The 13162-nt window shown below is 37.8% G+C and overlaps 3 protein-coding genes across 7 annotated transcripts; 2 read left to right on the top strand and 1 right to left on the bottom strand.

The window, feature by feature from the left end:
- Positions 1 to 53: 53 nt before the first annotated feature.
- LOC129309338 (uncharacterized) lies at positions 54 to 3699 on the top strand. Of its 3 annotated transcripts, none has more exons than XM_054950886.1 (2): positions 54 to 718; positions 3192 to 3699. In XM_054950886.1, the coding sequence occupies exons 1-2, from the start codon at positions 489 to 491 to the stop codon at positions 3292 to 3294; spliced, it is 333 nt and encodes a 110-aa protein (XP_054806861.1). In that variant the 5' UTR covers positions 54 to 488; the 3' UTR covers positions 3295 to 3699. The 3 variants fall into 3 exon arrangements, with proteins under 3 accessions (XP_054806861.1, XP_054806863.1, XP_054806862.1); XM_054950888.1 differs by lacking the exon at positions 3192 to 3699 and adding an exon at positions 1437 to 3127; XM_054950887.1 differs by having other exon boundaries at positions 68 to 718; positions 3134 to 3699.
- A 246-nt stretch (positions 3700 to 3945) lies between these two features.
- LOC129309337 (uncharacterized) lies at positions 3946 to 5778 on the bottom strand. Its single transcript, XM_054950885.1, has 3 exons — positions 5364 to 5778; positions 5118 to 5197; positions 3946 to 5036 (listed from the first exon to the last, which is right to left on the bottom strand). Exons 1-3 carry the CDS (start codon positions 5451 to 5453, stop codon positions 4328 to 4330), a joined length of 879 nt encoding a protein of 292 aa, XP_054806860.1. The 5' UTR covers positions 5454 to 5778; the 3' UTR covers positions 3946 to 4327.
- A 2056-nt stretch (positions 5779 to 7834) lies between these two features.
- Positions 7835 to 12929, top strand: LOC129308290 (heterogeneous nuclear ribonucleoprotein 1-like). 3 transcript variants are annotated; one of them, XR_008592580.1, is made up of 4 exons: positions 7835 to 8260; positions 9121 to 10465; positions 11168 to 11411; positions 12629 to 12929. XR_008592580.1 is itself a non-coding variant. In XM_054949360.1 (2 exons), the coding sequence occupies exons 1-2, from the start codon at positions 8039 to 8041 to the stop codon at positions 10321 to 10323; spliced, it is 1425 nt and encodes a 474-aa protein (XP_054805335.1). In that variant the 5' UTR covers positions 7835 to 8038; the 3' UTR covers positions 10324 to 10709. The 3 variants fall into 3 exon arrangements, 1 of the variants encoding a protein (XP_054805335.1); XR_008592579.1 differs by lacking the exon at positions 12629 to 12929 and having other exon boundaries at positions 11168 to 11692; XM_054949360.1 differs by lacking the exons at positions 11168 to 11411; positions 12629 to 12929 and having other exon boundaries at positions 9121 to 10709.
- Positions 12930 to 13162: the final 233 nt, after the last annotated feature.

A 13162-nucleotide genomic window follows, 5' to 3' on the forward strand; every position in this document is an offset into this window, starting at 1 on the left:
GAGCCTAATTTTTTTTTTCTTTTTTATAATCTTTTTTTTTTAAATAAAACCAACTGGGCGATCGGTTCTGTTCCTTTCGCTTCTTTATTAGCTGTTCATGGTTCAATTTCGGTTCTGGTGGGCTGTTGCTTTGCGACGAGAAAAGATTTTCCCGTCTTTTTCTCCGAAAATAATGAACTTCCACTTCCTCTTGACACTAAGATTTTCTCTCAGAGCTGCTGAAGCCCAGCCGTAGTCTGGGATTTTTCTTCTCTTTTTCCCTCTTGATTGTTTTCTCTCAGTTCTTCTCTGCTTCAACACATAACTAAATCATGGAGAAAGCGTTGACCCCTGCTAAATGATGCCTTAAACGCTCCCAGACTCTGAGTTTCTAGTGATTCGGGATCGAGTACGTGATTTCTAGGCAATTAGGATCTTTCAAAGCCCAGGATTTGCTGATTGGGTCCGCCTGTATCGCGGTGGACTTATCTGGAAGAGTATAACTGTTGATGGATACGGATGCCGAGGATCCTAACGGCTGCGTGAATAAGCCTGTGGCTTCTGTGGATGCTGAAAAGGTTGAGGATCGAACTAATGGAGAAGACGACAGCGATTCGCATTCATTGTTGCCGCCACGTAGAGGAGGGCTTTCAAGGAAGTCGGATAAAACCCGACGGAAAGTGCAGTGGAACGACAGGAATGGAAACAAACTTGTTGAGGTTTTGGAATTTATACCCAGGTAAATTTCCTCATTAATACACCCATAAATTAGGTTATAGCATAACAATTGTTCCTTTGGCCTTTTCCCCCTTGTCCTCCTATTTTGATGTCTTCAATTGTAACTATTCAGGAGCAGTAACATATCTGTTAATCTACTTATGTTTATCGGTTCTTTACGATGGTAGGATGATTTTGATAACTTTTGCACCAAATGAACATTTTTTCCTGCAAAAAGTTGATTAAGTGTGGAGAGTTTTTTGTTTACCATTTTCATGGTCATGATCATTAGTGATTTGGATTAACATAATTTAGTTTCAAGAGTATGATACATTGCTAACTCTTGTTAGCCTGTGTTGGGGTCTGAAGCCGCATGTTGGGCTAGAAATAGGAAACTGATTTGGGATGGTCGCTTAATTCTGTACTGTCTATTTTCTGCAAGATGAGTGACGGTGGCTTTTTGTTCTGTATCCACTGAATTTACTCGAATGTTTTCTTTTTGGCTCAGCAAAAATTTCGTCATCCTTTTCTTCTGTTGCCCTTCTGTTCTTCTTTTGGCTTTTGGCCTTTCCTGCCACCGCTGACAATTTCCGTGATTCGTTGCTTTGAACCAGCTTGCTTTTTTTCCCCCTCACTCCTCTTTTATCTTTAGGCTATTTATTTACGAGCAGACTATTAACGTTTTTTGCTTTTTCTCTGATATCTAACTCAGCTTAACTGACGGCTGACCTTTTGTTCAGGTCTCTTGAGAACTAGGAGCTTGTCTCTTACAAGTTGCCGTTTATGTCATGTCATAACTTGCATTCAAAAAAGAAATATTGTGATCAAGCCAACTTAAAGTCCTCCCACTTTTTACCACCAAGTTTGCTTTGGTTAGCAGCTTAGCATGGTTCATATTCATATCATAAGCACAGCATCGCTGTGCTATGTTTGAATTGTACTTCTGATCATGTTAAAAAAAAAAAGTGTCTTTTTTGGCGGTTAATCTCTTTCCAGTGTCCAAAGGGGCTGCAGAACGGTGTCAGTGCTTCATCACTTGTGTTTCAATGCTCTCTCTCTCTCTCTCTCTCTCTCAAGAAAAAATGGAGGATACCTTGTCCTTTGTTAAGTGCCACTCTCTTTTGGGGTTTATGTGATGAGTGCGCCAAAAGAAACTGTATACGCTTCTCATTTGCTTCTGTGATCTCGACAAGGTTAAAAATATTTAAGTTGAATTGATTCAGACTTTATGCGGACCTGTAAAATACTTGTAAGATGATGCTTGGGCTTGATGCCTGCATAATTTAGTTCTTAGCACAGGAGATTTTTAGATACCTCTTTAAGCTCCTGTTCTTTTGCTTTAGCTCTCAAATATGATGTTCATGAGTAGAGCCACTTTTCTAAAGCAACTACCTAAAGGTTCATTAGTTAGTTGAGGCATCTTTTATGTGTGCTTTTATAAGAAGAAGCCTCATGTGTTCAGTGTATCCTCGTTCAAGTGTCCAACGCCATGATGAATGACTGAATTATATATTGTTCTTAATTTCCTTTATTTTTAGGAATGTATGATTGAGGGAAATCCTCTCACTTAATCCCTAGCATCAAAGAATGAGAGAAGAAATTATGTTAAAAGAAAACAAAATTGTAGATTTCATGTCTTGGTATAGAAGAGCACATGGGAATGTGCTGAAGTAAGCTGGAATATGGGCTCACAAGAGTTAATTCTGTTTAATATTTATATCCTTGCCGCCCACTCTAGAAAGAGATGATAAGGTAGAAAAGCTTGATGTGCTAATTGGGTTTCAAAGTATAACCAAAGCCTAGAATTAGAAAGGATTTAGGGTTGATTTATCTGCTTCATGAGGCATGGAAGATGGCATTTTGATAAAAAGCACTTTAATGCCATGTTTTGGTGAATTTTAATTGCTTATTTATGAAAATGTGGTAACAAGTTGCGGCTGTCAGCATCGAGAAACTTACATTCTGTAGAAACTAGAGGAGAAAGTGCTAGTAATTGTAGAGAACCCATTGCTGTTTGTTTCATAACAAGGGATGATACAACTTAGAAGTCATGTTCTACCTTCATTCCAATTGAGAACTTTTGGTATAAACCGTGGACTCACTTTATATGGACCTTGTACAGTTTAGAGTTCAGACAAAGGATTTTAGGCATGTTTCAAAATTAGGGAGCTGCTCTTAGGTATGGTGGTGGAATTAAACGCGTTGAAGCTTGTTGTTCTAACTTATATATACTGTAACCTTTGCTTAAATAGCTTTTTTCCAGAGGAGGGGGGGATTGTGGCATATGAAATTTTCTTGCTTACCTGGGATGCAGCTTTAAATTATTTGATAATACAAAGTCAATGTACTAAGCAAAATTGAGTATGATAGAGTAATAGACCTAATCTGTGATATATTCAAATCTATATTATATCTGGTCTCCCAATTGTGTCTGCAGTGATGATAGTGGCTCAGAGGATGAGGATTCAGATTCTTGTATTTGTATGATAATGTAGAGATCCTCAAGATAAACTGTCTCGAACATTCTGCTGGACAATCAAGAAATCATTCTTGCCACCCATGTTGTTGAAATATACGTTACGACCATCAGCCCAGTAACCAAGATTGGAGGCTTCTCATTATCAGTATTTGGTTCCAGTTCATCTCACTTGGGTTTGAGATGATTTCCGAGGTTGAAGATTGAGTGAGTTCCTTATGCAGATCAAAGTACACGCATAAATTGCTGCAAGATGGTTTTGGACAATGATGATTGATGACAGTGATGCGGCTTAAATGCACGTAAAATAAATGAGCTCTTTCATGCTTAGTTATTTATAGTGATTCTGCAAGAGTTGTGCACTAATTTGTGTAAATTATTATATATTTAGTCAAAGAGCAACTGCCTTGTAATTATTCCTCTTGCTTGCTTTTATCATTTTTTGTCAATACGTGAAACAAATCTTCATGAGCGTCTTACTTGACCACTTATTAACATATAATTTACAATAGGTCCCCTTTGATCAACTAACGGGCCTCCATGAGCGTCTTTTTTTGTGATGGAAGCAACTTAGGATTTAAGTTTTCGCTAGAAAATAAGTTGACGCTTGATTCAGCGGGAAACATCATCGGGGGAAGCAATGTTCTGCTTGGTATTGCTTTTTAGAATCAAATTTAAATGTATCGTGTTGTAGTTCATTTGTACACAGATCACGCCTGCAGGCAATTGTGCAGAAGATAAATTCCATATCTAATTACTGAAGGTCCAGAATGTAATATTTTAGAACTTATGTAATTGAATTGCTGCATTTGATCGATGTCTCGTACAAACAAACACAGAGAGATGAATAGACACATATGGCCATCTAATGATCACAACATTATCATTCACAAAGCAAAGCAGAGTTAAAGAATCAGACACACAAATAAAATGAAAATCACCCCAACTAGCTCAGACTGACAAGCCAGATAGTAAGCAGTACAAGAATCAAAATTTGTAGGATCCTTTAGTATTTGCGTCTTCACAAGTAAGAGGAGTAATTTTGTTGTCATGTGCTATGAGATCCCTCAAGGTCACCAATTAAAAAATTGGTCGGTCAAGTCAAAGTCCATGGAAATAATAGATCCTAAATCTTTCATCCTGATGCCATGGCCCTCATTGACAATGGATTGTGGTCTTAGACACACAAGGTGGAATTAACCAATTTGAAAGACTAGCATCAACTGCAATTTCTGTCAATAGAGGCTTGGAAACATTTGACTCTAGAAGATTGAAACCTGGTTCTGAAAGTAGTGTGATGCTTGTCTTTTGTTCAAGTGGAACATTCTCCTTCCTCCTGTGCTTGTTTGATGCAACCTGTGCTTTGATTGCTTTCCACTGAGTAATGTTCTCCACAGGTCTGAGTACAGAATGCATGTGACTCTTTTCCCTGTCTTCTTCCAAAGAATAGATTGGCTCAGAGCATTGTTTCTCTCCTGCGCTTGTTTTGTAAACTTTCGACCGATCTTCATCTTCACTGCCGCTGCTGTTGCCACAATCCCAACCATCTTCGTCATCAAACTCATCATCCTCGTCATCATATGCATCAATATCAGATGCCTCATTTTCTATTTCATCATCCTCATTGCAGCTGTCCAAGCAGTTGTAATATCTGTAATTTGATGGGTAATTCAAGGCTGCTGAGTTTTCTCCCAAGATGGAAGAAGATGAGCTACTTTTCTCCGTTTCTCCATTATCCTTTTTATTTTCTTCTTCCTCATCACTCTCCAAAATTTGATAGGGGTTTGGTTCATATATCTGTACATTCAAATTAAAACTAACTTTCTTCCTGCTCTTGGGTCGGGCCTGCTCCTTACATTCATCCCTAACAAAAACAAGAACAAGATAAATAAACTATCACGCACAGAGAGAAGAAAAGGGAAAGAAAGAGAGAGGGAATGCTGACCTGAAATTAGAATAGGGGATGATAGAGTTGTCTGGGGTCGCAAGATTTACAATGACAGAGGAGTCCAGAGCTACATAGTTCTGCAAAATGAAGAAAAATAGAAAATCCAGATGGTTCTTACTTTTTAAAAGATGAATTAACAAACTGAAATGAGAAAATGGTTCTAAATCGGAAACACGGATAATAAAAGAAAGAAAGATGAGAGCAGGAATGAGAAAGACCATAACATGAAAGAAAATGGGTTACCTGGTGACCAGGCGCAGCAAGAACCTTGTAGAGAGTCTTTCGACGCTTTCTCTTCTTGGAGAGGCCAAAGCAAGCGAGAAAACAACCCATGTCTAACGGAAGTGGAGGAGGGGGGCGAAGGACGTTGTAGGCTGTTTATAAGAAGAGAGAACCCGAATCTGAACGGACCCAGGCCCGAGCACAGGCCATCCGGGGGGAGAGAGATGTTTAAAACTTGAAAGCCGTTTGGCTCCAAAGAGGTTCGAAAATGTTAACGTTGGGCAATTAATGATTTTGGGGTGATACGGTGGGCGCATGAGAATGTAATAATAAAATGAGAAGAGGAAGACGAAGGAGTGAGAGTGGGGACAAAAGAGTAGAGACAAGCTGCTTTCGTCTCAGATCTGCAGCTGCAAATTGCGGCGGCTCCACTCCTCTCCTCTCCTTTTTTACTCTCTATTTTTCTCGCCTTCGCCCACCGTCTGTAACGATCCCTATTGTACATCTAGCCCATATAAAGCTCATGTGTCAATACAAAATCATACTAAATGTCTACAATATCTATGTGTGTGTGTTAAATGTCGTGGATACTATGTTTTCTTTTTTTAAAAAACATCCACTATTTTATCAAATGATTTTTTTTTTGGGTCTCGTTTCCTTTTACATACCTATTAAATGATCGGCTAATATTTGGAGCTAACAAGAGAAGAATAATTAATCAAGACATTAGTAATTCGACGAAAGGATTACGAAATTGACAGGAAATTAGTCAGCGTAAAAAAAAATTAATCACTTACTTCCTGTAGACCATGGTTTGCATTTGCAAGCCATTAGTACATATATAGGTTATTGGCTAAATTCAAATATTGGCTCAAGGATAAGTGCACATGGCAAAAATTACTTGTCAATCCAAGTAACTTGAATACGCACACTGAGAAGGTGATTGAGGATGTAAAGGACTTATAACCTTAGAGGAACTTATAACAATTGCGTTGTGGGGACTATATGACTTTGCTAGTTAGTTTTGTGACAAGGAAACAACCAAGTATCCCAAAATGTTGCATGCCACGTGTGTACTTTGATAAGACCTGCCCAAAAGGAAGTTTCCTCTCGCATGCAAATGTCAGAGATTAATTTATTTAAAGAAAAATTGCTATGAAGGACCAACTGATAAAATAAAATTGTCTGGGCAAAGTGATTAAGGTTTTTTTCAAGTGAACTTGAGATTGAATGAGAAATTACTTGAAGAGCGAGGACTTTAGTTCACTTGAAAAACTGTGGTCTTTTGATTCAAATAACTTCAATGTGTGGTCCTTTTTAGCAATTTCCCCTTAATTCAACATTTGGCTTGCTATCTCTGCCTTTCTGGGCACCTTGATGTCCTATTCACTAATTGCTTGGAAGGTTTTAATTTAGTCACTAGGTGTGATGTGTCTCAACATCCTTGCAAGGATGTCATTGAACAGGCGCTGGCTCGGTTTTTTCTTTTTTCTTTTTTATAATATTTTTCGAGTAAGACCTGTTTCCATCAAGGGGCGTTGCTTTTCATAATAACGTCTACTAAAGATTCGTCCATTTTCTTCAATCTCATCTTATTAATAACTACTCAACAAGTTTTATTAAAATTAAAAAAAATCTAATAACTCATTAACTCTTTCTAATAATTTAACAAATTTTAAATTTTTTTTCTATTAAATATACATACTTTAATAAAATACTTTTTCTTATTAATATTTAATGGACATACAACAATAAATAAATAATAACAACAAGCCTTACTTTGTTAGATGTGATTAATTATATAAATTGTATGATATTATTGTGCTTTATCAGCAATCAAGTCTCTAAGTATATTTAATGGATACATAAGGATAAATTTAAAATAAAAAATTATTACCTAAAGTTTTTATTAATAATTTAATGACATGACTTATCATTAGAATTTTTTTTGAAATTTATTTCACATTAAAAAATAAAATAAATTTGTAAAAACTTGATATGTTTTACTAAACATGTCCTCGTTTAATTTGTCTCTAAGAGCGTTAATAATAAGTAGTGATTTTTTTTTAAAGATAAAATTATTTCACATTAAAAAATAAAATAAATTTGTAAAAACTTGATATATTTTACTAAACATGTCATCGTTTAATTTGTCTCTAAAAGCATTAATAATAAGTAGTAATTTTTTTCTAAAGATAAATAAGAAAATTGTTGTCAAGTACTGCTTTAAAATCTAAAACCTACAATGAAAAAAAATTCTAAAGCTATAAATACAATGAAACAGAGGCGGAGGTAATTTTAGTTGGACTGTAATTTTGTCTCATAAATAATATTAATTTATTTGACCAATGAGTAGCGAAGAGCTGAAACAAGGCCACACCAAATCGGATCCGTTTATTTTCCACCATCTCAGGTGAGGGCTAACGGATCTCATCCGTCAAAATTGAATACTTGGAGCTGTCAAAGCACACAACATTTACCCCCTCTCGCACTTGATGACCATCGAATCTCTCACTTGCCCTCCCTCGCTCACTCTCTTACCGCGTCGGCCACACAAACCCTCTCTTGCTTTCCGCCCTCTACTTCCCCAATCCCAAAACCCAACTTTTCTTAAAATTCCTGCGATCAATTTCTTCAGAAACTAGCTTGCAGGGAGAAAGAGAGTGAAGAGTACCCGGAGGGTGAGCGAGAGAGAAATGGATTCGGATCAAGGGAAGCTTTTTATTGGTGGGATATCGTGGGATACGACGGAGGACAAGCTGAAAGATCATTTCAGCAACTACGGTGATGTCTTGCACACTTCCGTTATGAGAGAGAAGAACACTGGGAAGCCCAGAGGCTTTGGGTTTGTTGTGTTCGCAGATCCTTCGATTCTCGATAGGGTTCTCGAGGAAGAGCACAAAATCGATGGCAGAACGGTGAGAGAAAGGATTAACCCTCCATTCTCTCTTTGTGCACTATATGAAATTATGTTTCATCTCGTATTCCTCTAACCCTTTGGATGGCTGAAATCACTGTTAAATTTCTCTAAATTGGGGCTTTTATTGGGGTTTGGTTTCTTTTGCGATGGTCATTTTCTTTGTTTTAAATTTGCTTTTCGTTACTCGGGAACTCATGTCGTGCTATTTGTTGCTGCTGGTGCCAAATTTCTGTTGTTTGTCGACGGCATTTTATCTTTATTTTTGTCTGTTAAGTGATAACTTCGTCTTCAAATCTAATGATTTTCATGGTATATTTTAATCCATGTGTTTATATGCGCTCTTGACAATTTCTTTTTCCTGGATGTTATTTCAAACGGGTCACCTCTTTACTGGTAATAATCATTGGTCTAATCTTCTTTGTTGATGGCTGACTATCTTGATAAAATGGGCCTGAGTAAAGGCTCGGAGGTTGTGGGGGGTGCTGTGCAGTACACAAATAACAAGCACCGAGTCTTTTTTTTTTTAGACCTGTTGGCTTAGCTAGTAGACAGTAGTTAATCAACCACTGGTGCTGAGTTGAATATGACTAGAATTAAGTACATCTGTATGTTCCCCCTGGTTTAAGTGTGTTTAGTTATTGGATATGTAAACCATAGTTTATTTGGTTATTTCATTGGATGTTAAATGGTTCTTTTTCATAGTAGATGATCTAATCGATATCCTTTTTTTGCATCATTCTGGCTTCTTAACTCTAATATCTTTTAAAAGACTGTTCATTTTTCTATTGAACTCTTGGATGTTAAACATTTTTCTTGTCATTATTTATATGTCTTATTACCAACTTCTTTAATTTCCAGGTGGATGCTAAGAAGGCCTTCTCCAGAGAGGATCAACAAATTTCTGCCACTTCCAGGGCAGGAAATCCCAACTCTTATAGAAATTCAGGAAATGGTGGAAATATCAGGACCAAAAAAATATTTGTTGGAGGGTTGCCTCCTACATTGACTGAAGAAAAGTTCCGTCAGTATTTTGAGGGTTATGGTCATGTTACTGATGTAGTGGTCATGTATGACCAGAATACTGGACGGCCACGTGGATTTGGGTTTATTTCATTTGACTCTGAAGATGCAGTTGACAGGGTTTTGCATAAACCATTTCATGATTTAAATGGTAAGCAAGTAGAAGTGAAGCGTGCACTTCCAAAGGATGCTAATCCTGGTGCTAGTGGCCGTACTATGGGTGGTGTAGGAGGAGGTGGCGGCGGCTATCAGGGGTATGGGGCATCTGGTGGCAACCAAAATGCATATGATGGTCGGATGGATTCTGGTAGGTATGTGCAGCCTCCAAGCACTGGAGGTGGATTTCCACCTTATGGGTCTTCAGGATATAGTGCTCCTGGGTACAGTTATGGTCCTGCTAATAATGGCATTGGTTATGGCGGATATGGAAGTTATGGTGGTGCAAGCACTGGGTATGGGGGACCTGCTGGTGCAACTTATGGGAATCCCAACATCCCTAACGCTGCTTATGCTGGTGGTCCACCCGGTGCCCCAAGGAGTTCATGGCCTGCTCAAGCTCCCTCTGGTTATGGTTCTATGGGCTATGGGAATGCTGCTGCTTGGGGTGCTCCAGGTGGTGGTGCTGGATCTGGTGGTGGCGGTCCTGGTGCAGCCCCTGCAAGTCAATCACCCAGTGGGGCTGCTGGTTATGGGAATCAAGGGTATGGTTATGGTGGTTATGGTGGGTATGGTGGAAGTGATAGTTCTTATGGGAACCCTGGCGTATATGGTGCTGTTGGTGGGCGTTCTGGGAGTGCCCCAAATAGCTATGCCAGTGGTCCAGGAGGAAATGAACCACAAGGAAGTGGTGGCAACTACAATGGAAGTGGCTATGGTGATGCAAATGGAAGTTCAGGATATGGAAATGCTGCATGGAGATCTGAACCTGCGCAGCCATCTGGAAATTATGGGACTCCTCAGGTAAATGGTCCCCATGGTGGGCAAGTTGGTTATGGCAGCAGCTATGGCAGTGCACAATCACGGCAGGCCCAACAGCAGTAATTTTGACAGATAAATTTTCAACTGGATCATCAATTTCATCTCTTGGACCCCTCTCCACTCTTGAATTATGAGATCGTCATGAATTCTTCTGCGCAGCAGCAATTGAGTAGCCCAAGCTCAATGTCAATACACTTTGGGACTGGTTGGGTTGCTTGAATCCCAGTAGCTTGCAGTTCTGTTTCCCTAGTCTATAATAAGTAGTATTTTTCAAGAGATACTAGATGCTCTTTACTATTTGATATTTGCTAATGCGTGTAGCTTTAAATATTGCGTGCCTATGATTTTCTTTTAGCTGATTGGGAATTCAGTTACTGTAGCTTTTGACCTGTAGCAGCTTATTGCACTTTATATTTTGGTTCTATGCAGTTGTTATCTATATTTTGTTATCTTCTTGTGCTTTCATTCTGTTCATATTCTTTTTATGTCTCCCCTTATGACTAATTATAATTATAAATCATAATTAGAAGTGGAAAGAAGGAGATGTAGTCGAGGTATATATTGGGTGATGACAATGACTAGTCTCTTACTATGACAATATTACCACTTTATTTATTGATTTGATGCACATAATTATCTCTGTTGTCATCATGTTTTCATGTTTTGGTTCTATTCTACTTAGGGTACCCCTTACTGGCTTCAGTCAGGAGGTAGGAAATTCTTGTGTAGACACTCATGCTTCAATTGTTTTGACAAGTAGAAATAAGGAGATTAGTCAAGGTATTTACTGATAGCAGTGGACACTTGGGTTGATCACTTCGTAATGGGTAGCGATAATGGTAGTGGTAGTTGAAACTTTGAGGATGGCATAATCATTTCCCCCTGTATTTGCACTTGTGTTGTACAGGAGGAGAGGTGCACAAGTGCTGAAGTGGAGCCAAGTGTCCACTTATGGCTGAACAGGAACTTCATAATGGGCTTGGTCAGGGGGTTGATCAGCATGCTATGAACTTTGTTCAGTCAAGTTGTGTTTTTCTGGGACAAAGCAGCTTCACACTTCGAGATTCCAGGCTTGTTCAAGTATATGATAAAATTCTTAACCTACAGTCTGGTTTGTGGTGGTTGACAGAAAGTAAGGTGGATGGTTTGCGGTACGTTGACTAACGCAGTTAGCCATGACTTGTTTCAAAGTTCTGTCCTGAATATTAGTTGGCCAGCCAATTGATATCCACTTGTTAACTTATGGTATCTTGTGCTAGAGGACTTTAGAGACTTCATATTCATATTAGCGTTGGCCAAGTTTCTAATGGAAGTGAATTACTAAAAAACTAATTTGTTGTGATGTAAATTCTGTTTTGATGTTTGCCTGTGATAATGACTTGTGATTGAGACAGATTTCGTGAGTGGGGGATTACCTCATTCCTTCGATTTATGGCTGTCTTCTTGCTCATAGTTTCTATTTTTGGTGTCAGGTTCAGTAATGAAAGTGTGATGAATGTGGGGCTGGGCGCCTCTAACGTGTTCTTCTCTAATGCTCACTGTAATGCTCCAAGTTCCTAATTTTGTTTTTTATTTTTCTTTGGATCATTGAATTTTACTTAAAATAAGAGACATTTGGATATCTTGAAGTTCCAAAATGATGAATATTTATAATTTTTTATGATTTTTCAAAAATAAAAGGGTATAATTCTAATATTTTAAAAAAAAAATTGTAGAAAATACAAATCTTCACCATTTTGGGACTTTAAAATATCCAAATGTCTTTTATTTTAAGTAAAATCCAATGATCCAAAGAAAAAATAAAAGACAAAATTGAAAACTTAGGGCATTACAATGGATATTAGAGGAGGACACATTAGAGTCCCCAACCCCGATGAATGTGCAGCTTCCCGTGATTGGGTTTTCCAAAAATTTGTTGCACAGGTCATTTTTATTAAAGAACCTGATAGTAGATATATTAAAACTGTGTCCCTTGCCCTTTGCCTTTTGCCTTTCGCTTCACTTCTCACGAGGTAAATTTCCATTGGCGCTTCAGGCATTATATTCTTCCTTGGTACAGGTTGGTGTGGGAGGTCATGATTGCAGTCTTTCTCATGCATCACTTCGTAATATGGTTCTAGAATTAGACACAATTTACCATGCGTTTTGTGGAATTTAAGGAGTTGAGTTACACTGCTCATGATTTATGAACAGTGCATTATTTCAAGTTGACATTGTTTGTTGTTAGATTATCAATTAGACGACCAATTAACCCGTTATTTTCTGATTGCATATCTTATCATGGTTGTATGATTTAGTACTCCGGTCATTTATTTAGAGAAGCCTGTCGCGGATATTTCAGTGGATATCTGACTGTCTGCATATTCAGGAATGAGCAGTTGGAATTGTTAAATTTGAGAAGGCTAAGAGGAAAGATTATATGTTTGTGTCAGGGAAGTGGGAACCCTGACGTCTAATTGTTCTTCTCGGGCGTTTCCTTTGATATATTCTGCGCGTCCTTCATTACCTATTTCAGTTTTTAAACTTCACACGATCGAAGTAAACAATTGATTATGTGATGAGATGAACTCGGACCATGGAAGGTTAATGTAATTGAGCCTTGAAGGAGGCATGGTTTTTATTTCATAGCAGCTTTGAATGGCTTTTCAAGTTAAGCCGTCTTTGGCTCTTGTATATTTGCCCAAATTGTTATCCTTATGCCTAAAAAATTACACAAATATATAAATATGTATTAATTAACTACAGTCATGGAAGAGATCAAATCATAGGGGACACAGTTGGTCATGTAATATTGTCAATTTATTAAAAAAATTAAGTATTTTATATTTTTTAATTTATCAATTTATTTTAGATTTTTATAATTTGCAAATAATATTTAATTATATATAGACTGTTCTCTTAA

This window comes from Prosopis cineraria, unplaced genomic scaffold (genome assembly GCF_029017545.1).
Source record: "Prosopis cineraria cultivar Desert tree isolate PC_DT_omini unplaced genomic scaffold, ASM2901754v1 PC4, whole genome shotgun sequence".
NCBI lineage: Eukaryota > Viridiplantae > Streptophyta > Magnoliopsida > Fabales > Fabaceae > Prosopis > Prosopis cineraria.

Bases quoted from the DNA above. Each gene is read 5' to 3' on its own strand.
- LOC129309337 (XM_054950885.1), bottom strand. From the start codon at position 5,453: ATGGGTTGTTTTCTCGCTTGCTTTGGCCTCTCCAAGAAGAGAAAGCGT. The intron at 5,198-5,363 runs GTAACCCATTTT...TTCATTTTGCAG, and splicing joins TTGCTGCGCCTGGTCACCAG to AACTATGTAGCTCTGGACTC. The intron at 5,037-5,117 runs GTCAGCATTCCC...TGTTTTTGTTAG, and splicing joins ATCCCCTATTCTAATTTCAG to GGATGAATGTAAGGAGCAGG.
- LOC129308290 (XM_054949360.1), top strand. From the start codon at position 8,039: ATGGATTCGGATCAAGGGAAGCTTTTTATTGGTGGGATATCGTGGGAT. The intron at 8,261-9,120 runs GTGAGAGAAAGG...TTTAATTTCCAG, and splicing joins ACAAAATCGATGGCAGAACG to GTGGATGCTAAGAAGGCCTT.
- LOC129309338 (XM_054950886.1), top strand. From the start codon at position 489: ATGGATACGGATGCCGAGGATCCTAACGGCTGCGTGAATAAGCCTGTG. The intron at 719-3,191 runs GTAAATTTCCTC...ATGATAATGTAG, and splicing joins GTTTTGGAATTTATACCCAG to AGATCCTCAAGATAAACTGT.